This window comes from Molothrus ater, chromosome 5 (genome assembly GCF_012460135.2).
Source record: "Molothrus ater isolate BHLD 08-10-18 breed brown headed cowbird chromosome 5, BPBGC_Mater_1.1, whole genome shotgun sequence".
Lineage (NCBI taxonomy): Eukaryota > Metazoa > Chordata > Aves > Passeriformes > Icteridae > Molothrus > Molothrus ater.
Genome location: NC_050482.2, coordinates 50,894,664 through 50,920,492, shown reverse-complemented (window position 1 = coordinate 50,920,492; position 25,829 = coordinate 50,894,664). Strand labels below are relative to the sequence as shown.

General features: G+C 49.3%; 1 protein-coding gene and 2 long non-coding RNA genes across 3 annotated transcripts in view; all 3 read right to left on the bottom strand.

The window, feature by feature from the left end:
* Window positions 1-1,626: 1,626 nt before the first annotated feature.
* LOC118698071 (uncharacterized) lies at window positions 1,627-5,033 on the bottom strand. Its single transcript, XR_004981833.2, has 2 exons — window positions 4,952-5,033; window positions 1,627-2,044 (listed from the first exon to the last, which is right to left on the bottom strand). It is a non-coding gene; the product is annotated as an uncharacterized LOC118698071 (long non-coding RNA).
* A 9,149-nt stretch (window positions 5,034-14,182) lies between these two features.
* ELFN2 (extracellular leucine rich repeat and fibronectin type III domain containing 2) lies at window positions 14,183-22,986 on the bottom strand. Its single transcript, XM_036400641.1, has one exon. The coding sequence runs from the start codon at window positions 22,651-22,653 to the stop codon at window positions 20,227-20,229; it is 2,427 nt and encodes an 808-aa protein (XP_036256534.1). The 5' UTR covers window positions 22,654-22,986; the 3' UTR covers window positions 14,183-20,226.
* Window positions 22,987-23,065: 79 nt separating this feature from the next.
* Window positions 23,066-25,829, bottom strand: part of LOC118697996 (uncharacterized) — a 49,770-nt gene continuing 47,006 nt past the window's right edge. Inside the window, exon 3 of the long non-coding RNA XR_004981823.1 lies at window positions 23,066-23,280. This is a non-coding gene — a long non-coding RNA (uncharacterized LOC118697996). The remainder of the gene's footprint in view (window positions 23,281-25,829) is intronic.

The window sequence follows — 25,829 nt, the reverse complement described above, 5'->3', positions numbered from 1 at the left end:
CTGTCAATTTGTTGTCTCAGTTCTCGGAGGCTGATGGGGATGGACAGGTAACACCCATGGAGGTCATGGGCATGGGAATGTGACCAAGGAGGAGGCAGGGGACTGAAGGAGAAGTAGAGGAGCAGGACACCACAGAGCAAGTGCCCAGAGGGAATACTGGAAGCACAGTTTGCTTTTTGGTTCCAAGAACAGGAAGCTGCTGTGAAAGGCAGACTACTCCAGCAAGGATCACAGGCAGTGCTAAGCTGCCCAAGGGGAGCCTGGTGGGAGTGGGAATAGCATCTCACCTCCCTGTGCACACTAGGCAGGGCTGAATACAGACAGCCTGCTTTTTGTGCATAGGATTTGAGCATGGCTTTCACTCAGACACATCTGCACATCCCTAGAGCCTCTTCAAGTTCTCAATCCAGCTGAATTCACCCACAACCCAGCTTGAGATGTTAAGGACATTTATCCATTCTCATGGAAGCAGTGATGAAGAAACACTCCTTCACTCCACAGACAACAGCAACATGAATGTTTGGATGAAGAGGGATATCCCCAGAGCCATGGTTCTCTGTGGCTGAGCTAGAGCCACATGGTTCTGACATAGACCAGTGATTTCTAGAAGGCTTTAAAAGGCATTTATCTAGGACTGTAACTGCCTCCCGAGGCACTCCTGCTGCTAAGTGTGTTCAGACACTTGCCCTGCAGTACAATGAGAAGGCTGTGCTCAAATTCCCCAGCCAGCTCTGATTCAGTAATCACAACAAGTGTTTATCCGTGCCTGCAGGGACATCCTACTTACTAAGAGTGGTCAGCTGGGCATTACATCGTGCTCAAGTGGTTCAGCAGTCTTTAGAGTCTGGAAGTCACCTTAGAATTTGCTGCTCCACAAATAGGTGACATCATTCAGTCTTTTTAAAGGCTCATGTGGGCAATACCATTGCTTTTTGTTAAAAGTTGCTGCTCACAGTCTCTCGATGTAGCAGGAAAGCAGCATGCTTCCATTTCCTTAGAAATCTGATGATCTGTCTCCTCAGTCACCCTTAGGGCTGGCACACACAACCTCATTGTTTTGGCTAAGGCAAGGGTGGGAGTCCTAAAGCCCACGGGCTGTACATAGCCTGCGGGATTTCATGAGCCTGGGACAGACACTTGGCATTTTCAACAGACCTGTACCTGGGCAGCACAAGAGATGCCTCTGGTGCAGGCCAGTGTCTATGCCTATGTCATCAGTCTCAATCAAAGCTCACAAAACATATTCCCAACTAGCACTGAAAGACACTTTGTGCTATTGCTGTGCAGTGCTAAGATTCGTGGGAATGTGCAGCCAGCTGAAAGGTGCTGGGATAACCTGTAAAGAACCTGCTCAACAGCCCTGCATCAGGACTTTGCAGTGATGACATCACCAGGGCTTTGAAGAGCTCTGCCAGATGACTTCTCATAGTACCTCTGAAAATCTGCAGTGCTGATACTGTCCTGGCTTTTAAGGGCTAGCACAAATTATATCAGTGACTTGGTTTGAAAAGATAGGTGTCTGCTAAGGAAAGCAGGAGTCTCTCTTGAAATGGAAAATGTAAACCCCCTCCCCACTAATTATCATAATTTTGAAACTAAGGGGGACTCTCAGGTAAACATATGGGAGTAGGAATAACAGTTTTTTATTAGGGAAGAAAATAAAAATTAAATTAAAAAGCGGTAACACTGACAGAGTTAGAATGCAACCTGACACCCTGTGGGTCAGGGTGTTGGTAGCAGTCCCATTAAATGGTGGCTGCAGTCTTCCTGCAGTGGCAGTTGTGGTTCTGTTGAAGCAGTGATCTTGTAAATGGTGCAGTTTTCTTCTGGAGATCTTGTGGTGGTGTAGATGGGCCTGGTGTTCCTCTGGGAATCCAGTGAGCAAAAGCTGCCTGTGGTGTTCTCAGTCTCAAATTTTATCCAGGTAGGAATGCTTGGCTCCTCCCCCTGGGTGGAGCATCTCACAATGTGATGCTGTAATTTTATCAGCCATGCAGTGAGACTCAATGGCCCATTAACAGCAGGCATCTCCCTGGAGAGAGGGCTGGTTGTGGAAGAGATAAAGTAAACTGCCCAATTAGCAGAAGATAACTGCCCCACCTCCAACAGGTGGGAAATAGAACACACACCCCCAAACTACATCTTACAGCCCAGGACAGTCGGTCAAGGAGTGAATCAGAGATCTGAACACTGGTGTGTGGTGCTAGGTCACCCACCTGTATTCAGCTTCTCCTCCAGAATATCTCCCACAGGTCCTGTTTAGTATTGACCAGCACTCAGCAAATGTCTAGGATAACCCAGGTCACTAAAAGTGGCTCTGGAAACCAGAATCTCCCCCTCTAGATTCCTGAGGACCTGCAGCAATGGCGTCACTTCCCATCTCCAGGGTTTTGCTGGGATGTCTTTCTTCTAGCTTTTAGTCTCTCTGAGGACAGCCACTCAAGCATTCAGGCTGTTCCCAGCACCTGGCTCACACTGCTGTCTCTCCAGCTGACAGAGCTGAGCTGCATTTCACACTGCATGAACACTGCAGAAACCCTTGTTTTGCCAACACATTTATGTTTCCCTCAGTCTTGTAGGGCTTGAAAAGGCCTGAGCCCTGACCAAAACTAAGGGGTCTTTGAGCACTGGATGGCAAGCAGAAGCAGCAGGAGCAGGACAGCTCATATGTTCAAGCCAAACAGGTGCTGGGAAGGAGCACTACGTTCCCACCTTTCCAAGACTGGGAGTTTGTGGTAAGACAGGACTGGGTTTGGCCAGCTGCAGGACCTGGCTATGCTGTGCTGGCCATTTGGCTCTGTGGAGGAGCCTCCTGCAAGCAAGGGGAAAGCTGTCTGCCTCCTGCTCTGCTTTCAAATGGCACAAACACAAAGGCAGCAGGACAGGCTGTGGGAGCAGGACAGCAGCTACCATCTGCCAGGGTGTTTTTATTAGTCCTTCTTGGCTTCCCAGTGTACATGGAGGGTCAACCAGTCTTCTTCACTTCCATCCTCAATCCTGCAGAGCAGTCAGGTGGTATTTCAGGTTTGGTGGGGATGGAGGGTAAGCACCAAAACAGGGAAGGCATTGTTCAGACAGGAGGTTGTGGTGGCATCGTTGATTTGAACCAGAGGGGTCAGTGCATGGCTCTTGCATCTCCCCATCCTTACACAAAATGTGTCACCCCACCACAACTCCAAGCCCCTTGAGTGGCTTCCCAGGCAGGGAGGAGGTTGGAGAGGCTCCATTTTGGTTTCCCCCTCTTTGTGCTGGGCTCTCACGCCCCCACTCACACACACACACATGGGAGCTGTCTGAGGCTCTCTCCCACAGGCTGTCTCACGCTCTCACAAGCTCTGACATGAGCACAAAGGCTGCAGGACCCATGTCTCTCAAGTGTTGTATGGGATCCCTTTCCCCCAGTGTCTGTTTCACACACTCTCCCTCTCTCCCTCACACTTGTGCTTTCAGACAACTTTTTTTCTTCTGTCTGTTTCATTTTGGCCTTGGTGGGAGTTTCAAGGCTCTGTCTTATTCACTCTGTTTGCAGTATCTCACTCCCTGCTAATCTCTATCACTTGGTTTGCTATATTACCATTTGGTTTGCTATATTACCATTTGATTTGCTTTATTACCATTTGGTTTGCTTTATTACCATTTGGTTTGCTTTATTACTATTTGCTTTGCTCAGGACTCAGTTCCCTTCCCTCAAGGAGGATCCAAACCCTTATGGCTTATCCGAAACATAAGAACATGCCCCATTTCCTAGGATTCACCAAGACATGCCTTCATTGGCAAATCCATGAGGGTTTTGCTTTAGACCCTGCTCTGTTTGGCTCTATTACCTGTCTGAAAGCGATGCTTCCAGCGTGTGACAGGCTCATGAGTCAACCTGAGCACCATGTGAGCTCAATGTGAGAACAAGCCATACTGTAGCAAAGATCAGCTCTGAAAGATTAACTGTTGAACTGCAGTTCAACTACCTGGAGGAACAGCTGATCCTCTTCTTCCTTACTGCGCGTGTGGATTATCACAGTGGGTACTTGTATGCAAGGACATCATCAAACAAATCCTTAATCTTTGGGTTCCTTTTCTCCCCAGCTCACCAACGAGTGTAGGGAATGTTGCTTTTACAGCTTGGCCTTTGTGAAAATAGGAATTTAGGAATTTATATTTTAAGCTCAAGTGTCATGTCTGAAGATGGTAGGAGCAGCAAGGTTTGTGTGAAGGATCAGCTCAGATACAAGCACAAATAAATGGACAGCTTGTCAGGCCCACAGGAGGAGGTAAATGCAGCAAGTCCAAAAAGGAGCTTGTCCATTTTTACATTTAATTTGGCTTGTCTAAAAAAATTAATTTATCTCCCTCTATAAACCTTGCCTCACTAACACTGTTCCAACTTGGCAGGAATCAGAAGTGCATGGATTCCTGCATGCAGCATCACCCCTCTGTTCTAACACACCATTAAAACACAGAAGAATTTCAGTTCCATCCTTTCCCATTGGCACAGTACTTTCCATGACTTCCTATAAACTGAGACTTCCATAGTGACATTGACATTTCTCCCATCCTCAGGCACTTCTCCTACTCACCATGAGTATTCAAAGATTATTTGGATTGACCTTGAAATGACACGAGCCAGCTTCCTTAGCACTGCTGGATGCATCCCATGAGGGCCCATGGACTTACACTTGTCCAGTTCGCTCAAGTATTTTCTGATCCTCTTCCACACAGGTGAAGTTGCTCCCTATTTTCCCCCAGTCTCTGGGCTCTGGCATTTCTGAAGGCCAGTAATGTTACTGAAGACTGAGCTGGAGAAATCACTCAATACCTCAGTGTTTTCAATGCCCTGTCTCACCAGGGCACGTGCCCCATTTAGCAGTCAGCCAGCATTTCCCAGGCCTTCCTCTTGCCTCCCATAATTTTGTATTCTTGTGATTTTTAAGGTTCTGGACAGTCATGGGGAACTCACCTGGAGGTTAACTCAGGGACACTCAGCACTGTGTCCCACGGGTGAGTAGTACATAGCGTGCCTGCCATCTGCTCGAGAGAGGACCTGCAGCCAACGGCAAACAAGGTCATTAGCAGATCCAGTATAGCCTGACACCTCCCAGGATCAATCCCACAGGGACTTCCCTGTCTCAAGACCTATCCTGGTTCAGAAGGGGCTTTAGGTCATGAAGACATGTGTTTCAACTTTTTCCTTGTCTATTTTCACCAATAAAATCTTGGGGTTTTTCTGTCCTACCACTTCCCGTACATACTCCTGTGTCAGCAATCATTGACATCAGCATTCTTGTCATGAGGCAAATTTTGCTGCTTAGAGGATTCCACTGCCCTGGTGCCATGCCTGTCCCTCTCTCATGTCATCTGATGTGCCTGGACTTGGTGACAACACCTGCCTATGTGGGCACTCTAGTCCCCAAGGCAAGCATGTCTCCAGAGGTATGCTGCCTTGTATGTTTTTATTCAACAAGAAACCCAAACTAAATGTAGTCCCTTCTCCTGTTCATTTGTCTGATTGCTGCTCTGTACCTTTTAACTTTTTTTCTACCTGTACATCCCACTTGCCCTTTTGGCCCACATCAAATAGTTTTAAGATCTGAATTTCATGCAGTGCTGAATGGTGTGCTGGGAGAACTGGAAACAGCAGCTGCAGAAACTCTGTTCTGAGTCTCAGTGCTGCAATGCTGGGAAGTTTCAAATGCAGCTCTTTTCCCCTCAGGTCTGTCAGATGATCTTAGTATCAGGCTAAAAGTTACCTGGCATGTCAGAGCATTGCAGCAGCCTTGCTGGGCAGACCTTGGCACAAGGCTGACAGAGGTTGGATAAGACGTGCAATAATGCAGAAGAATGGATGTACTGGATTGTCATGAAGGTCCATCTGTCCCAGTGTTCTCCCTCTCCTTAATACTGGCCAACAGCATTTCAAAGACTTTCAGAAATTTGGTTTAAACATTTTGGCGAGGAATTTCATCAGCTATTTCTTTACTATGATACTTTTTCTTGAATTTTCTCTTAAGCTAGATGTTTAATTATTTCAAGGATACTCAATGTTCTCACTTGGGAAGGAATAGCCAGTACATTTGCCTTGTTTGCCTTCTTCAGATCATTTGTAATTTTAGAATCCTCAGTGGAGGAGAAAATGCAGACAGCTTTGATTTATGCTGATATGGCAAATTTTCTGCTGCTTTTCCACAAAATATTTCCTTCATTTGAAGAAAGGTCACGATCCCTGCAAAGATAAATTTGCTGCTTCTGCCTGCTGGTCACCTGGAGATGATCATACAGACCAGAAAACCTGTGCCTTCCTCCAGTGGGCCTTTTTCCTGCCTGAGATCCCAGCAATGGAGGAGTAAGCAGTGAGGGCTGCCCCATCTGGAGGATGAGAAACCCTGATTCCATGGCTGTCTGCAGGGAATGTTTCTGGCAAGAGCCTTCTGGATGTGTGCTGTCCAAGGAACCCTGGTGCAGATCCAAGGAATCTCTTCTGTGCAGATGGTTCCAGGTGGTGACAGTAGAAGGAGTTGCCCCATCAGGGGAATCCTTTCCTGCCCACCAAATCCCCTCATTTATAACAGCAGGTGGGAAGCCCATGCTCCACATCACAGAGCAGAGGAGCCTGGCTGTAGCCCCAGAGCCTGGTCACAGATCCTCACACAGGCAGCACAGCCACAGCCTCTGCAGGGCCTGGAGATTGCCCCACACCAGAACACTCAGCTTGGCCTGGGATCAACTGGGGAGAGACCTGGTGCCCTGCAGAGAAACACCACACCCTCTCAAGGTCTCTGCTGGAAGGCACATCCCATTGCCACCCCTCTGCCAGCTCCTCTCCCAGTCTCCTGCCTGTATGCAGCCTCAGTGTGCATCAGGATCCAGCTCTGCTCCACCATCCTTGCACCACAGGCTGTCCCAAGCACTGATGAAGCAGATGCCTGTTCTCCCCATCTCCATGGATCCCAACAGGGTTACACAGTGATTAAGCCTAAAATCCAGCTGTAGAACAGCTGGTTCAGCTAGATCCCAAGACATTTTTCTTGTAATCAAACATCTTGTGTCTCTCACCGCAGCACTGGCAGACTTGGGTTTTCACCCGAGATCTACCTATTAACTAGGAATCTTTGGGCTCTGGCTTCAGGGCTCCTGTTAGTGAAGCAAAAAGTCCCATGAGCAAGCTGCTAAAAATATCAGGATCACATGGGATTAAGGCTGTACTTGCTGTACATAGAGGTATGGTTTGTTTAATAGATCACTGAAACAGAAAGGCCTGCGGGATTCATTGAGATTTTCTTTCTCTGCCCACCAAAGCTGCTCTCTGAGTCATTATGTGTGGTGCTGAGTCTGTCCCCTGCCTGCAAGAACAGTATGTTACTTTCTCTCCTTCAGTCATTTCTGAGGTGATGCCTCTGCCCAAATCTGACTTCCTCTGTACTGCAGTCTTTGTTAAGAAATTCCAGCCTGTGGGTGATGCTCAGGCACTGCAGTAGGTCATCTCTGGGGTCAGGGTGTGGAAGAAGCTGGTTACAGCTGAAAACATTCAATAAGAGATCTGGAGATCCAGCAGGGAAATGTGTCTGTAGGGCAAGGTGCTTGATCCCTCCTGGAAGTACTTTCCAGGGAGGCTTTGAGTGTTCACCAGGCTCCTGTGTCTGATGGTGTGGCACTGTGTCAGAAGAGGCCCCCTGCCCTTCCAGCACACAACCACAGCCATTTCTGAAAGAGTCACTGCTGGAGTAATTTGGGCAGAGACATCACCTCAGAAATGACTGCAGCAGAGAATATCCCGCTGACTTGCACACTAAGTTTGTTTCATGCACTGATTGTATCTCAGCTTCCCCCCAGATTCCCCCTTCTGTCTGCCCCAGTGCTGTGCAGGTTGGCCCCACTGCAGTGCCTGGGAACCTCAGCAGCATTTTCAGTGCACATTGATGCAGAAATGCTCTAAACCTAGTTGTGAATATTGCTCATGAAAAAACCCAAGTTTTGGCTTTTTTCATCCCTTTCTGAACAATGAGCTGGCTTTTGCTTTTTTTTTTTTTTTTTTGCCTTTTTTTTTCTTTTTTTTTCCCACCCCATATGGTCAATATTTAATTTTTGGTGAATAAAGATATTTCTCACATTCTGTTTCCCTGTGGGAAACCATTTCCTTGCAGGTCTGGATGACTCAAGATGTGAGGAATTATATTAGACATTATATGAGAGGGGAAAATATGTGGATATGGGAGGAGACAGAGGAGGTTGAATGGAAGGAAAGAAATGGAGAAATGGGAAAAGGATAACATAAGATGGTGAGAGAAAATATTAAGAAAGTAGAGGGGAGGAGAGATAGAATAAATCATTATTCCCCAGTGAACAAAGAGGTGAGGGTCAGTGAAGGAAGGTGGAGAACAGAGAAAACAGGAAAAAAGGAGACTGCGAAGGGAGTGGTTAAAAATTGTGAGGAAAGCACAGTCTGCAGGAAAGGAGGAGGGAGTTGATGGCCTAGAAGGTAAAGCAGAGGTGAGAGGAGACCCTGTGTCCTGTTCTGACAGTGTTTTGGGTGACTGGCTGGTTCTCACAGGCAGCCAGGCAGAAGAAGCCCAGAGGTTTGGCTGCCATCATGTGCTGCTTCCCTCCATCCACCACACTGACCAGACTTGGGACTTAGTGGTGTGAAGAGAAACCAAGGGAGACAAATCTCTTCCATTTCCCAAAGGTGTTTCATGAACTCTATCTGGGGAACAAGGGATGTCACTTACCAAGAGATCCAGGCAAGTCCATTCCTCCCTCAGAGCCAGAGGGGAGTTCTTCAGTTTCCTCAGCCCCAGGATGGTGTGTTATGCTGTAACTGTGAACTCACAGATGTAGTGACCTTGCAGATTACAATTTTCAGTGGAAAGACTCCATAATATGCCAAAGTGATGGCTCCAAGGCCTTCAAGCAATGAGTTTCTTATTCCTCTGAGAAGGCATGGGGGTGTAGAGAGGCTGTGCTGGCAAATCCAACCACTTCAAAGCATCCCTGCATAGCAAGAATTGAAAGCAGGAAGGAGATCTGTCATCTAAATCTTCTTTCTGGGCTGGCTGAGGTGCCTCAGGCAGTTTCACCTTCAGGCACACACACTGCACAACAGAGCTGGGGAAATCAGTGCCCCCTTCTCTGTTCAGCATCTGGGAGGGGGTGAGGGAGCAGGGTCTCCTTATCAACCCCAAGGTCACACCACCCAGCACACACAGAGTGAAGGCAGATGTAGACAGGGGAGCACTGAGACAGCAGGAACAGCAAAACCTGGAGCATCTCCTCTCTCCCTCTCACACTCCACCACTGGGCTGGTGCTCTCCCCCTGCTGCACACTCAGCCACAGGCAGGACAACCTTCTTAGAGAGGCAGGACTGGGCCCATGGTGCCTTCTTAGAGAAGCAGACTCCTCATCCAGGAGCAGAGCTGTCATCTGGCAGTCTTAGGTGCTGAGGGGTTTCAGAGGTCACTCAAGCCTTGCTCTCTCTGGACATTGCCCTGGCAGTTCTACCTTCTAGCTCAGCTCCCTGCAGCAGTGGAGGGAGGAAGAAGGACCAGTGAGGGATCTGGTACCCAGCTACCCCTCCAACATCAGACCACAGCTCTACATGAGTTTAAAAACCCTTCACCTCCACCCCACCAGTCTGTGTCCAACCTTGCTTCTCTCTCTCCTGAGTTGTGTGCTCCACCCCACCTCTAGTGCCACTAAGGAGCCAGAATATCCTTTTCCTGGCCACCACAACCACCATCAATGCCACTGACACCTCCTTGCTCCTCTTCCCCATAAGCACTGTTTCCTACAATGGCCCAAAAAGGAGGGCACCACTCTCATGGGGTATGATAATATGGCCCTGAAAAGCCTCTAATTAACCCTTATTATATAATTCACAGCTTCATCTGGCAGCTCCTGGCACAAAGGGCTCAACAGACAGAGTCAAAAATACCAATTATCTCCTTGGCTGCCACTAGAGAAGCAGAGAGAAAGAGAAACAGGTGTCACAGGTAGGAAATATTGTGGCTGACAGTGACACAAGACAGAAAATGTACAGCAGAGAAACAGAGGCAAGAGCTCTTTCCCCACTTATCATAAAGGGATGAGAAGCTGGAATCTCATGTGTCTTCTGGCCCTATGCCCAATTTGAGCAAAGCCCAAAATGAAGCCCCTTTTCCTCCAGACAAGCAGGTATCATGACATTAAGCAGCCACCTTCTTTATCTGAAGGCACTCACATACATCAGGCACAGACTTTATAGATTTAACCTGCACCTCCTTGTCCTGCTGAATCCACCCCATGACACAGCTTGGCTTGGCTTGGCTTGGCTTGGCTTGGCTTGGCTTGGCTTGGCTTGGCTTGGCTTGGCTTGGCTTGGCTTGGCCACCTTTGTCAGCTGCATCATTGTCTTGCAGCTCAGGACCTCGGTCCAATGATGCCATTTCTGGATGTTAGGAATCCCCAGTCATCAACTCCAGATGCTCAGGAAGGGAAAGAACAGAGTAGAAAGAAATCCCCAGGCGTGTGTTGTGTTCTGGCAACAGCAGGCAACTGAGGCAGGTTTGTGCCTATTTGCTCCCAAGTCTGTGGGCAAGTCTGACTCTTCCTCATGCTCCACACCTGGCTATGCTTTTCCCTCCTTCAGCCACTTCTCCCCAGAGGTCCCCAGATCCCCCCAGACATTCTTCAGGTTTCATCTTATTATTCAGGTTCCATTTGTGCCTTGATACTCATGGCAGAGCCTCCACTGTCTTTGGAGCTGGAGCAAGACAAGTGGGACAAGGCACCGGGCTGGAAAATTGGGTGCAGAAGTTGCAATGAATTCTTAATGATGCCCTTTCTGGCAACAGAAGGATGGAGCAGAATACTTTTCTTTTTTGAAGTGTTTCTTATTTAAAAAGTGATGAGGCCTTTGATTCATTTTCCACAGTAGCATTGGCTGGGCAGCTGCTTACTTCTGCCTTGCTTAGCAGAAGTCACCAAAACAGCTCCTCGGACTCATTTTAGATCCCATTCCTTTCTCCTTTGGGAATGCATGTTAACTGCCAGTCTCTGAGGAGCCTGGCAATCCTACTGTAAGAGGTATCACATAACCATGTTGTGATAGACAGACCCTGTTCCAAGGAGCCTGACAAGGGAAGGGAAGACACAGATCCCTGTTGAATATTTGGGAAGCCAAGGAATGGAGCAGTTCTGCACACTGCCATAGTCCCACACTGCCATAGTCCCACCAAATCTATGGCAGAATCTCAGGTTTGTCCCTGTAGGGGACTAGCAGTGATAGTGACCTAGCCATCATCTTAACAGTGCAAGGAAACCTTCATATAGGTATTCAAGTCTACATTTCATCTCTCTTATCCTTTCACTCCTAAATATTTCACTTTCAGGCTAGTTGGGTTTTCTTTCTCTAATTTTGTGTTTCCTTCAAGGGTCAGAAGGAAAATGTAGAGGCTGTTCAGTGACATTCCTCTGCTCCCCTACTACAGGTGAGCATGGCCTGTGCACTTAAAATCCCAAATTCCCTTGGGCTCTGCGTAGCTCTCAGTCTGTCCTCCAGCTCTGCACAATACACACATTTGTGTTTTAATTGAAAAGGCATCCAAGATGTGGGGAAAGATGTTAGCCTGGTCATTCCCTAGAACTGCTCTCATCCCCTTGAGAGACAGCCCTCAGGACAAAGGTCAGCAGCATGACCCTCACACCTTCAACCACATGTTCACTGCCCTTCAGAGCTGTTGGTTACTGGTTCCATTGGAGTCAACATTATCTGGAGAGGAGATATTCCTCACTCTGCTCTCTTAGGAGTCATGATGGCTCAGGATGCCCAGGCACTTAGTGCTGCAGAAAGTATCTTCTAATCCAAGCTGGCTATTTTAAAAGTCACCAAGATTTGGATGGGAAATCAAGACCCAGAAATGTTGTTAGCTCTGCAGTGGAAAGAGGATTGTTCTGCCATTCCATGAGGGATGCTCTTCCAGTGCCTACAGTCAGTCCAGAAGAGGGCAATGTTGCTACTTGCCTGTTGGTACCACAACACAGAGGCACATGCACATGTCCACATGGGCAAGGAGATGACAGCTGTCCCATACGACTTCCAGCAAAAGGCTCTGGGGCTAGGTCAGGTCTATCTGTGCTGCAGCAAATTATGGCTTGGATAAGTCACTGAACTTCATAAGGGTGGAAAAGAACCACGTCAGCACAAACCAACCACAAGAAAACACAAAAGTCTTCCTGAGTCTGCAGCCAACCAAATAATGAGGCTGTGCAAAGAACCCCTGTTCTTCCCCAAGTCACTCTGGCCACCCTCATACTGCACACTGCAGCCACTTTCCTGTTCACAGTCCTGGGCCCTTCTCTCACTCCATGATGCAGACATCATGGTCCACCAAGCAGGTTCTGGAGGCAAAGGTCAGAGTGGTTTGCTGCAGTAACTGCAGTCTGTTGGACACAGTTACATCCAGAGGCACTTGAGAGAATTATGCAGACACACAGACACAGCTCACACCTCATGCCTTCTCTGGACACACACCATCTCATACAACAGTGTGCAGAGCAGAGGACTCCTAAGCTCTCTGACTGGAATCAACCAAAGGCAGTTTAAATACAAGCACTGCTTAACTCTTTCATCACAAATCATTTTGGCCCAGAGGGCTGGCTACAGTTCCTCCACGTCCCCTCAGCCCAACAGCCCTCACCTGGCTTCAGGACATTGATGATGTCTTCAGCCCTGACAATCTTCCCTTCCCAAAGCTTCCTGCTCCCCCTACACAGCATTTGCAAATACGTCTTGTCCTTTCTCATCCCTGTGGCAGAGCAACCAAATGAAATGCAAGGACTGTGGAGACAAAATCGAATTTAGCAACAAAATAAACAGCATGGGGGCTCTCTACTGATTAGATTATGCCTCTTTATAATTTATGCATTAATTCCTCCCAAGGTCTGAGATTCCCTGTCTCAGAAGGTCTGAATCCCTGCACTGCAGAGATGCAGATGCCAGGAACATCACTTTGACTGAAACATCCACCTTTCCACCAAGCAGATGAAGCTCTGATTAACCCCAGAAGAGCTCCTCTTTGTTATGCATCATTGTCCACCCTCCAGAGATACACAGTCCAGCACCATTCCTTCCCAAACTCATTCTTTTCCCAAGTCTAGTAGAGACCATGTCAGACTGTGAAGCATGTGCCTGTAGTAGCATCTGCTCCTAGGTTTGCTCTCAAATCAATTCAAGCATTAATAAGAGTCATCAGCTACTGCAGCACATGTATGCAGGAGCTGTTGTGTCCATAGTCACAACTCCCTAGAACCATTAATTCCTGTCCTTTGCTACACAAGGAGCAGAGACTGTGAGCTCAGCACACTCAATAACGAAGCCTAGAAGCCATGGCTAGATTTGTCTAATCAGAGCTGGATGGGCAAGAGCAAAAAAAAGAAACCCTCTGAGCCAAGGAGCCATACCACTCTCAGGAGAAACTAGAAACATTAAGAAACAGGAGGCAGAGAAGAGACAAGACATGCAAGGGAATGGCTGCTATGTCACCATACACAAATTGGCCTAATTATGTGTATAAATGCACCAATAGGCATGGGTTTGCTGGCTGTATTCTTGACTTTAAATATTGATGCTTAGGAAGAGCTGAGATCAGGATATCTGCTGGTGGATTAGGCTACAGATTGCTCAGTCATTACCCACGGCTGGATCGCCTGCCTTGGATTGCCTTCTTCCAGAGAGCTCTGGAGCTCAGACAGAGGACTTCTTGTGTAGGGCATGGGCAAGGAAGCTCTGCCTTACACCCAGGCAGAGCTGACTGCCTGCCCTGGGTGGGGCAGAACCTGGGTGCTGATTGGTGCAGGAAAGGACTGGTATCATGACAGACCTGATGACCAGGTGAAAATAATTTGGTGTCCAAAACAGGCAATAGCCAAGGGAAGAGAAACAGTGTGTTTGGGAGAAGCAAGTGACCAATGGGTGCCTGGGATAATCTTCCCATGCCCTGACCCAACTCTCTCAGTTTCACCCATACCCTGTTTCCTCCCATCCCATCCCATCCCGTCCCGTCCCATCCCGTCCTGTCCTGTCCCATCCCGTCCCTCCCATCCCATCCATCCCATCCCATCCCATCCCATCCCATCCCATCCCATCCCATCCCATCCCATCCATCCATCCCACCTTCTCTACCAGACAAATCTGAAACACATGGACTCAGAAGCAGGTTTTTATAGTTTTTGCTTGTTGATTTTTTTTTTTAGGTTTTTTCTTGGTTTTGTTTTTTTTAAATAAGAAATTTATTGCAAATATAGAAATTGATTTTCTCCATACAGGAATCTCCGAGTTGAGGAAAAACGATTTCGTGCCATTCAGTTTTAAAACAGGAAAAGAAGGAAAGAGAGAAAAAAAAAGAAAGAAAAGAACAAGAAAGAAATACAATTCTAAAAGAAGAAAAGAAAATAAATTCAAAAAATAAGAAGAAAGTAAAGAACGTAACTCCAACTTAAATTTGTCCATACACAACCAGGGGGTCACAGGGTTGTTACGGAAGGAGGAACACCAAAGAGGCCACAAGGAGCCAGTCCCAGCAGCTGCCTCCCAGGCCCTTCCTTACATTCATGGGCTGACACCCCCTTCTCTGTGCCCGGCAGCTGCCCGCCCCTTCCCACCCCCTCACCCCAGACGCTGTGCTTGTGGATGGACCAGCCGTACCAGCCCTGGAGGGTCTGGCCTGACCCGGACAGGCTCTTCCTCTTCCCCCCTGGAAGGTGGAGAGCAGGAAGGTGGGACAGGCCAGCCAGGAGCAAGGCCTCACAGTGGCGGTGGTAGTTACGGGGAGGCAAAGGCCAAGCTGAACGCGTAGGGATGGGGCATCGGAGGGGGCCGTACAGGGGGAGGAGGGAACTCGACCCCTGGTGGGGCAGGGAGGAGAAGGAGCAGGAGAAGGGGGAGAAGGAGATGCCAGGCAGAGGATGCCCTCTCTCCACTCAGGAATGGGGTGGGTTGGGGCAGCCCTGCAGAGAGCTGCCCCAGTAGGATGGCCGGGAGAGGGACAGAGACACGTCCCCGGGGCGCGTGGGGGGACAGCCAAGGGCAGGCAGACCGAGAACGCCCCTCACAGTACAAGGCCAAAGCGGCTGAGGGACAGGGCTGGGAATGCGTGCGTGCATAGGGGGGACACAACAGATGCTCCCCTCTGTCCCTTCTCCAGGGAAGGACCCAAGAGCACCTGCTCAGACAGGGTGAGCAGGTCACGGCTGAGGTGGGGCAGGCTCCACCAGCCCTACAAGAAACCCCCATAGCCCGGTGGGGGGTGGCACAAAGTGTCCATCCCACACCAAGCCACCCTGAGGAGGTTCCCTCCTGCTCAGATGGTGGAACGGCAGCAGGCTGGCTCCAGCAAGAGGACATGACTCCATGAGGCTCTTCTTGACTGCATCTTGTGTGGAAGGAAGTGGTGATGGTGGAAGGGATGTTCTCCAGACTCCTGGAGGCTGTGTGTCCTTCCTCACGTAGCTGAGCTTTCCAGTCAGCAACAAGCATGGCAAGTGTGCTTTTGGGGCCCTGGGTCCAGCTCCTACCCATATGGCAGCTGCCCACCCTGTAGCACTGAGCTCTGCTCTACAGAGAGGGGTCACAGCTCATCATGAGGTCTGCTCAGATTGTTTTCTCCAGGCACTGCTGACTTATTCCCCACCTCCTCTCAGAGAGCCTTCACTCCTGCACTCAATCCTTTTCCTTGCTGTTCCCTTTGTCCCTTTATCATCCCATTCTTTCCACTGTAGCTATTTCTTCCCCAGGTCCTTTCAGCCTGTCCCTCTTCTACACCTTCTCCATCTCCCTCTACCTGTTACCTCCTTGTCTCACCACTCCTTGGTCCCACCATACCTTATTCACCCCTTCTGCCCCTCGTCTCTTTCTCAGCTCCTTTTCCACCTTCCTCCTGCATCTTCCCCTCCTTCCTTCAAGCCTGCCAGGCAGAGCCTCCTCCAGCCAAGAAGGCTGATTAGCATTGCAAACACACAGAAGCCTCCTCAGCCTGACATAATTCTTCATTTGTCAGTCATGAATATTTCACACCTGCCTCAAGAGGGATTTATTCAGTATGGAAGAGTGGGGAGGGGGAGAAGGGAACATGGCAGCATAAACTGGGGCAGCACCAGCAGATATGGGAAAGAGCTCTGCCCCACTGTGAGGAACAGAGTCTCACCTTCACTCCCCTGGGTGCAGGACCCCAGCCCAGGCTTCTCCCCTAGGCTGTTCTTGGGGATAGAGGGCAGGTCTGTGCCCAACCTCATTCCTCACCCTCCACAATGTCCAGTGAACTGAGCCAAACCCCTGTTTTCTCTGCCAAGAGTCACCAAACCAGAAATAAAGTATGAAAGGGTTTGGTCTTGGTTTGGCCCCAGAAGTCCACTTTGCCCTGGGAGAAGGCAGCATTGAGGGTCTTGCCAAAGCCAAGACTTAGAGGCCTTAGAAACATCAGGCAGTCTCTCCACATTTTCCCAACAAAGAGGTTTTTGAGGCCCCTCCCTCTGTCAGGCCAGCCAGGGTGGAGAATGCATAGGATAGACCTAATCCAGAGGTCTATGCAAGAGGTCTATGCAACCAATAAGAGGAAGGTGGTGGGAGATCTTCCAAGTGATTGTAATCATCTGCACATCAAGTTTTCACTGTTTATCAGAGGTTTCCCTTCAGCTAAAGCATTCCACATTCCCTCAAGAATAACCTTGCTTTTTGGGAAAGAGCAACCAGGGCAAAGGGAGGGTGGTGACTGTTTCTCTTACAAGATCTATCTTGACAGGCCTCACTCCTGTTCCTCAATAACAAGGAGAAACGATGGCCATTAGAAAGAGCAGGCCTTTGGCATATAACACCTACCCCTTTACACACATGACTGTGAAAAGCAGCTGAGAGACCACGTTTGGAGCAAGAGAAAGAGTGACACTGGAAAGAAGAAGAAATGAGGTTTATGGGGTGATTGGTTTGGGCTCTCCTTGGGGTACGTTCCCTCTCAAACTGGTAGGAGTCTCTCATAAAATCACATCAGAGATCAATGAAAGGAGCAGAGAAAACAGGGACAAGGACAGGAGAGACTTGGAGGGAGGAGGTTAAATTCCAACAAACTGGCACATACACAACAGGTGTTTGCTCAGAAAAATATAGTAAAATTGTCATGCAAATAGAACATTAAATCTGCTTTCCTCCAACAGGGCTGGCATCACTTTGTGAGCCCTCATCCTGAGGGAGGGAGCAGGACAAAGAAGAAGGGAGGAGGAAGGAAGGTGAGACACTTTGTTCCCCTTCCTTGCCCTCTTCCTCCCACAGAACAGTCCATCTTGTGCAAACTTCATCCAATGGTTTGAAATGGGGGCTACGGCTGGGAGAGAAATGGCTTTTCCCTCTTATCCAGCCTTACCCCACCAGAGAAAAAAGAAGGGCCTGATGATAGCTGTATCCCTGACCTTTCTTTTCTGCCTCATTGAGGTGCTGAGGGGAAAAAGTAGAAACCTTTATAAGTTAATGCTCCCCCTGAAGTATTGACTGAGCAGAACTGTTTACAAGACCACACGGCAGAGAAGCACAGGGAGGGAAGAGTTGGGGAGAGGAACAAGACTCCATCCCCCCTAGCCTGTCATCCCCCTTTTTCTGATAAGTTCTGTGCCCCAGCCATTAGTCTTTTCTTGGATGGTTGCCGTGCTGGAAGACCACTGAGCCTGCCCTGTGTGGTAGCTGGGGATATCTCTGTTGTGCCTAAGCATCTCTCACAGCATTTACCTGTCTTGGTTTGCTGCACGGCCCCAACATGGAGGGACACCTGCCAGCAGTGATGTGACTTCCCTTTGCGGCTTCCCTTCATCCTCCTGCACACGGGTGCACACACACATGTGCACACACACCCCTTCCTCTGGGTTGGATTGGCTCTTACCATGTGGAGTCAGTCCCACAAACACCTCTGGACTCAAGGGAAAATAATGCTTTGACTGTGGGAAAGCAGGCTGGCATTAAAAAGTCTGAGGCAATGGGGTCAGGACCTGGCTTAGGATTGTTACCATCAGCATCCCTACAAGGAAGAAACTCCACAGATCTTCATAGGTTTACACTTTGGGGATACCTGCTCTGGTTTTCATGCACCAGACTCTGCCTACTGCTCCACCTCACTTACAGACAATGAAATTGTCATGTGTGGCCAAGAAGCCAGCTCTGACAGCTGGCATTGCTACTACCTGGCAGATAACAGGCAAGTTTTCTGCATGCAGAATGTAAATCCCTCTTAGAGAAGCTCCTACACCCTCATCCTTCTCCCAGGGCCCCCAAAAACACTGGGTCTTCTGAGGAGTGCCTCAAAGAGGAAATAACTACTCAGGGAGGGCCAACAAAACATAGGCCCTCACCCTCATTCTGTTAGAGGTGAACTATGGTCAAGTGTTGGGCAGATCATGGAGAGGAGGCTCACTGTGCTGCATAAAGACAAGTTCAGCAGGCAGCCCTCCTGCCTGACAGAAAAGTACTGGGGGAGATGGTGCCAAGATTGTGCTTTATTGCGTTGCTCAAAAATGGGAATAGGTGGAGAGGGCAATAGGCTCATTGTCAACTCTGTGACAGATCTTCTATGCAAGAGGCAGAGGCTGGGATCTAGCAACTGCAACTGGAATTTTGTCAAGACATGACAGGATCCCTAAGAAAAGTTTGTCACACCTGTGAGGATTAGGAGATGATGTGTTGTTCTCACTCTCACGAGGGCGTCTAAGTAGTCAAAGGAACACTGCCATCCAGATGCTGGAGTCCTCCTCTATCCTGGCACACACAGTGTGGCTGCACACCTAAGGGAGCTTCTTCCAGGCCATCCTTCTTGGGCTACTCCCAGGCCCCATTCTCACATCCCATTTGTTCCCTGTGCTCCTGTGTTCACCCTAGGCTGTCCCCTGTCCATGCCAGAACGTCCACAGCCTGTACAAGAGAAAGACTCTTTGTGAGGCCAACCCAGTAAGGTGAGCAGCTGAAATCCTGTTCTTCACATTCACCTGGAAGTGAGGAGGTTGGATGATACTCTTCTCATGGACACCCACCCCACAGCCCATGGTGTAAATCAGTTGGGAAGAGCTGCAGAGGCTTCAAGGAGAACTTGTTCTGCTGAGGTCCTCTCCAGGTCCCTTCCTCATAGTAAAGGGGACATGAACAGAGAGTTTTAAACTGACTAGACAAGGGCAGACTGAGCATAGGCAAGTGGGGTGAGGAGGACCTCTGACCTGTAGCACTCGTGGAGAAATGGGAACCCCATACATCTCTGATAGACCAGACCTTCCCGCCTTTTCCTCCACCACTCCTTGAGGACCTGGCTTGCCATGCCAAAGAGAATATTCACAACCTGTTTCTTCCCACCAACTGGCAGAAAACTGGCTCTGAGAAGGCCTGGAGAATGCCTGTCCCTCCATATTGCTGGTGTTCATCAACAGCAATGTGGCAGGAGAAGGGAACGAGGAAGAGCAGCAAGGGCACAGAGCCTCTTATACGGCAGATCCTACCCACCTTGGTCCTTCACATCTCTTCTCCTTCCTCTGAGGAGGACAGAGGTTTGTGAAGTATCTGGACAAGAAGTTCAAGCCCAGGGACTCTTAACAGAGAGGATAGGGAAGGGCAAAGGAAAAGAAGGGAGAGAACTTCTTCCAGCAATTCCCACCTTTTTTTGGAAGGAGACAGGAGAAAGAGAAAAGCCTCCACTGCTAAAGAAAATGAGGGAAAAAGTTAGTGATGGAAGATTTGGCATAGCAGGTGTACAAGGTGGACAAGGAATCTTTCTAAACCAAAGTCCTTCCCTCCCACCCAAAAGAAAAATCAGCCTTCAACAGGAACAGAAAGATGAATAGTTCACAGCTGAGTTTCATGCCCAGTGAGTGTCCATCTTTGCCCTTCTCCTGCCAGCACTGCCACCCACTCCCAGGCCATTCCCACCCACCCACCCACATTCCAACGTTGTTACCATAGTGTCAGTGCAGGGCGCTCCTCCCAACCATCTGTGGGCAGAACAATGGTCCCCGTAACACAGTAGAGACAATTCGGCGTGTGTGTGTGTGTGTGTGTGTGTGTGTGTCAGTGTGTGTGTCTGTGTGTGTAAGAGTTGTTGTAAACTTTAAGAAAAGGTTTTGTCAGTTTTGTATTTGTCAGGAGTATTTTCTTGTTGGTTTATTTTTCACAGTCAAGTGGCTTTTTTTTCTGGTTGTTGGGGGGGGAGGGGTCTTGGTTTGTATTGTTTCCTTGTGAGGAAGAGTCACAGCTTCTGCTGAGCAGAGACTCCTTTCCAGTAATCCAGGATGTCATGCAGATCCTCATCCTTGGCAAATTGAACTTTCTTCCGCAGGGCATGCCCAGCTGCCATGTAAACCTCCTCCCTGTGATGCTTCTTGTAAGGCCGGAATCGCTCCCAGATCTTGTGGGTGCTCTCTGAGGAGTACTCGGGGCTGGAGGAGTAGCCCGAGAAGTAGTGTCTGGGGGAGAGCTGGGAGTACGTGGAGTCTCGCTTGGACCGGGACAGTGGCTTGAGGAATGACACCCGCTGGCTCAAGGTGTCAGCGCTTTCCTCATAGTACAGGGCCGGGAAGGAGTGACGGTGCTCACTGCAATGGTAAGAAGGCTTGACCTCCAAGTGGTGGATGGCGCTCGGAGACACCAAGGGAAGACGATCCAAAGGGCTGTTTAGTGGGCTGCCCTTCTCAATGTACTTGGAGTCAGACTTGCTGAGTGGTGGGTGGTCAGGCACATCCAAGCTGAAGACCTTGGCGCTCTTGATGGAGCCACTAGAGGAGACACTGCAGGTCTTTCTGGCCACAGCAGCATCAGCACTGAGCTGGCGCTGCAAAGGGTGGTGGGAGCTTTCTTTGTAGGGTGGGGAAAGAAAGCTGGGCCGCTCTAGCCCACTCGAGGAGCCGGCTGGGATGGACTGGCACTCAAAGGCCATATCTGAGTCAACACCACTCCCACCACCCAGGAAAGATGCTGTGTCCAGCTTGAGGGCATCAATACAGTTGTTGATGATCTGGTTGACCTTGTCTACCTCCTTGGCTATAGTAGAGATCTCAGCAGCTGAGCCTTGCCCATTGTCAAGCTCCCTCAGGTCCTCATCTCGCTGGGTTCTCTCCAGCCCATCCCCACCACCTGTCCGCACCTCAATGTAGTTACCTTTAGTGGTGACTTTGGGAGTCTCCATCCCAGCGTCCATTGACTTTGATGGGGGCAACTTCTCCCCAATCATGGAAGGGATGGAGGACATCCGTGAGACAGGAATGACAGGTGGCTCACCCAGCTTCTGGGAAGGATGGACCATGGTACTGGTATCAATATCTGATCCATAGCGCATTTCTAGAATGGTCTTTTTGACATTGAGTGACTTCTGTTTTTCCTCCTGCATCCTCCGCTTCCGCAGGCAGTAGTACACCACCCCCAGGACAATGACCATCCCAAAGAGGCAACCCAGGGTGGTCATAATATAGTGTGTAGTGGTGGAAGTACTGGAAATAGGATCCTCCCTGCCTTTGCTCCGGGTTGCAAAGGTCAGGCAAGTATGGTTGTAACGCCTGTTGTTGCGTATAGAGGCCACACAGAATGTATAATCAGTGTGGGCCTTCAGCTTGTTGACAGTGACATATTCCTTCTTGCTCTTCAGTGTTGCTATGTCAGAAACATAGCTGTTGTTGTATTGGACCAGCACATACATCTTACTGTAGGGCATGGGGATGGTGACCATCAGGATGGCTGAAGTGATTGTGACGTCATGTAGTTTGATGCTGGGACTGAAGGAGGAGTCAGTGGTGGAAGAGGCTGGAGGCTTGACTGAGAGGAAATCCCCAGGGCTGATGGCTGACCCCTCATCCAGATCTCGCTGGGAGTCAGGGGTGTAAGGAGTTGGGTTGACCCTGGAGAGGGAGGGGATGGTGCCCCCTCTGCACATGGACTGGAAGATGGTGATGGCATTGCGGTTGTGGTGAGGCCGGGGCACCAGAAGCGGATACCCAGCAAACTCCCGTGGAGTCTCACACTGGAGGCGGTCATAGTTCTTGGTGACGTTGTTGAAGAGAGCCAGCCAGTTAAGGAAGCCATAGAGGCTACAGTCACAGTTGAAGGGGTTGCCAGCCAGCTCGCACACCATCAGGTTGCTCAAGCTGGTGAAAGTGTTGCCCTCCAGACGGCTGAGGCGGTTGGATGACAGGTCAATGCTAATCAAGCTGGGGCACTCAGAGAAGGCAGTAGGGGTGACCAGCTCAATTAGGTTATGCTGCACAAAGAGGAACTGGAGGCGGGCCATGCCCCGCAACATGCCCTCTGTCAGGTTGGTGAGTTTGTTGTAGCCCAGCTGTAGGACCTGGAGGTTTGACTGACCCATGAAAGCCCCATCTTCAATGTAGGAGATCTCATTCTTGGTCAGGTTCAAATCAGTCAGGTTGCCAAAGCGGTTGAGGGAGGAGTACAGCACCACCTTGAGCTTGTTCTCGTTCAGACGCAAGTCGTGCACCGTGCTGTTGATGTGCTGGGGGATGGTCTCATAGGGGGGCTGGTTCTGGCTGCAGATGGCCAGCCACACATACCCTTTGTCCCCCTCAATCAGCCAGCAGTCACCTCGCACGGTGCCAGGGGAAAACCAGCAGAGCAGGGCAGCTGCCCACAACCCCAGGCACAGCATGGTCTGCAGTGGTGCCCTCATCAGGATGGGGGAAAAGAAATCCCCAACAAAAACCAACGCCAAATCTCAGGACAATGGCAAAAAGAAACTAGGGGGCAAGAACGGAGGTTTAACAATGGAAGGGAATGAGCACCCCAGTCCTATGAGATGTCATCACCATTATATCTTCTTGCCCTCTGGGTCAATCCAGGAGCATAGAGGAAGGGGAACACATGCAATATTCTTCCAGAACACCCAAAAGCTATGACCATGGATGTTTGGTCTGGAAGGGAACTACCTTGTGCTTCTTTTCTAAACAAAAATTCAGGCCAAGGATAATGAATCTTCTTTGATGCTCATGAGCGACTCACACACTTTTTCCCCTTTTCTCCCCTCCCACCCACCCCCCACCCACACCAAACCCACCCCAAAACAAACCCAAGTTCTCCCCCTCTAGTCTTCCCCCGCCCCTCCACAGTGTGATTTGGAAGAACAAGGCAGGGCTGCCTCCTGTGTCGCTCACGCTCCCTTGGTTTCTACTCCTTCTCTTCCTTCTTTCCTGGGTTCCCTCTGAGAAGCTTCAGAGCTTCGGATCAAACATGTCGAAAACAAAAATACAGAGAAGGAAAGAGCAAGTGTGCATGAGAGAGATCCATCTGTCACTGGAATCTGGAAAAGGAAACACAAAAGACAAGAAGAGGCATCATTTGGAAAGGTCTTTGAGATAAGTGTATAGACAGCAATGTTTCATGAGAAGAGGGAGATGGGGAGGAGACACCTTAAGGGGGGGTGCAAGCAAGAGAGGTGTGGTACTGCCTGCCGTGCTGATAAGCCTTTGAGGAGGGAACCCTCACAATGTATAATGTCATATCAGGGATATGCAGAAGGGTATCTGGGATCCCTTAAGTAGTGTGATCACAGCCAGGGACCCGGGGGAAGGCAGTGGCGTGGGAGTAGAGGGGAAGGGAAAGGAGAGTGGGAAACATAAAGCTGTTATTGCGGGGGCTCAAAACCCCTAGTGTAAACAAAGGCAAGCCCCAAGCACAGCCAAAGCCATGAAATTTCAGCTGCCTGGAAATGATGTACACAGAATGCATGAAGCAGGGAAAATGCAGACAAGCTTCTCCCTCTACCCCCCCCAAAAAAGCCAAACACTTTTTTCCTTTCCTTCCTTCCTTGATGCAAGAGGGATAAATAATTCAAACCACGTGTAACCACTTCTGCTCTAAAAATTGTTCCTGACTCTTGGTGCATGGACAAGGCTGTTGAGGTGAACCAGTCTGGCTTGAGCACAGTGGGGGGGGGTGGGGAGCAGGCAGTGTGTCAAATACCAGCCTCCAGTCTCTCACCCAACAATGCCAGAACTCCTAATCTGAAGCACATCACCCATCTACCCCCCATCAAAGAGTGGTGCACAGTTTACACCTTCATACTTTACTACCTCTACTTTGGGGCTATGAACACTGCCCCTTTGTAAGAAAACACACCTTGCAGACAAAGTGACATTTGCCTGTTAAACCACGACAAATGTGTTTCTGGGCTCTGGGCAAGCTCCTGGTTCTGACTGCAAAACACAGCCTGGAGCACCTTTCTCTCCAGCTACAGCTTCAACCCTTCTCCCACTGTGCTGAGACAGGAGCCTGGCAGGGGTGTCCTCAGGCAGCACAGAGGAAATAATTTCATACAGTAGATAAAACACTGTAGGGCACTCTGCTATCTTTTTTTATTATTATTAATTTTAATTTTGAGGAGAAAGGAAACAGTAAAAAAACAGAGAAAAGGATCCTTGGTTAATGAAAACTAAAGATCCCCTCTTGCCCCTTTTATTTTGGGGGGAGGCTGCTCACTAAAGATATCGCTGAAGCTTTTGCTGCAAAAGCTGAACCAATTTCTAGCACAGAGACACAAAGGGCAGAAATAAAATGAAGGAAGATAAATGAAGGAGGAGTGAACCCTTGAGGAACAAGGCTTACGTCTGTGGAGAAATCTGAGCTGATTTGGGTCTGTGGAATTACCAGGCCAGCTGGATTAAGGGATCAGAGATAGTGTCACAGAGAAACACTTAAATATTCAATAATCCAAAAAGTAAAGCCAAGACGGAGAAAGGAAGGGGGAGAAGAGCTGCACCAATGGAAAAGACAGAGAAAAACCCTCAATTCCCCACAGCTCATCGTCTGAGGCCACCAAACTCATGTCACTTATGATTGTCACATGATAGCCTTCAGCTGCTGCCTCAGCTTTGCCTCAGCCAGCAATGAAGCAGAAGGCAGAGGTTTTTACAGTCTGTTGATTTGTTTCTCAGCCTTGTAATCCAATGAGAAATAATTTCCTGATGCTGTTCCCCCAGATGCCAGCTAGGAGGCACATCTGGCTCTCCACAGGCTGGGACCCACAGGCCTCTGATATTCCTCAGCATCAGTCCCTGCCTTGTTCCTCCATTTCCAGAGGTGACTCCATGCAGAGACACAGCCAATTCCCCACACCATCTCTGTCCCTTTACCTTCATCTCTACCGTTCCTTCACTTTGCCTGATTTCTTCCACTGAACAAAGGAGTGGCAGATACTATCATGCTTTTTGCACTTTGGTGCCCAAAGTATGTCCACCCAGGCAGAGGCCAGGGGCACCCCCTGAGCAAGCAGTGGAAAGATTTAGGGATTAGAGATTTTAGCCACCATCATTCTCTGAGCATTCTGTTCTGGCCTGCCTGTCTCACCTCACCAATTACTCTGCACAATATCCAGCTCCATACAGTCACATCCCAGCCCACTTGCTTTGATCCCTTCTGCTAGGGCAGACTGCTCCAAAAGGTGTGCTGAAGTCACCATTTCCTGCTGTAGCTTGTTCATGGTGCACATGCACAGAAAGAAACTCATGGCCAGGACCATGTTCCTCTGCAGCGAGCCCAGCAATCCCTGAGAGCCACCCCATCCCACTCAAGGAGCTGAACTCAGGCAAGATAGAGAGGGTTTGGAAGGGCAGATGTCCTAGTAGCCTGGAAAGGAAAGAGATGGGTTAGGGATAGATAGGAAAAAAGGTGGTGTTTATCATTGCTGTTTGCCAAAACCAAGGGGACCATGCAGAAATTCCTGCTTCCTGCCTACCTCCCACCTGGGCTGTATAGCCTTGCCTCAGCCACAGGCCACAGGAAGGATCAAGCCACTCCTCAAGCCAAACTCATTGGTCCCCTTGGGTCCCCAAGGTAACCATGTATGAGAAA

What these genes read in the sequence shown, in the direction of transcription:
- ELFN2 (XM_036400641.1), bottom strand. Translation starts at nt 22,653, where the DNA reads ATGAGGGCACCACTGCAGACCATGCTGTGCCTGGGGTTGTGGGCAGCT.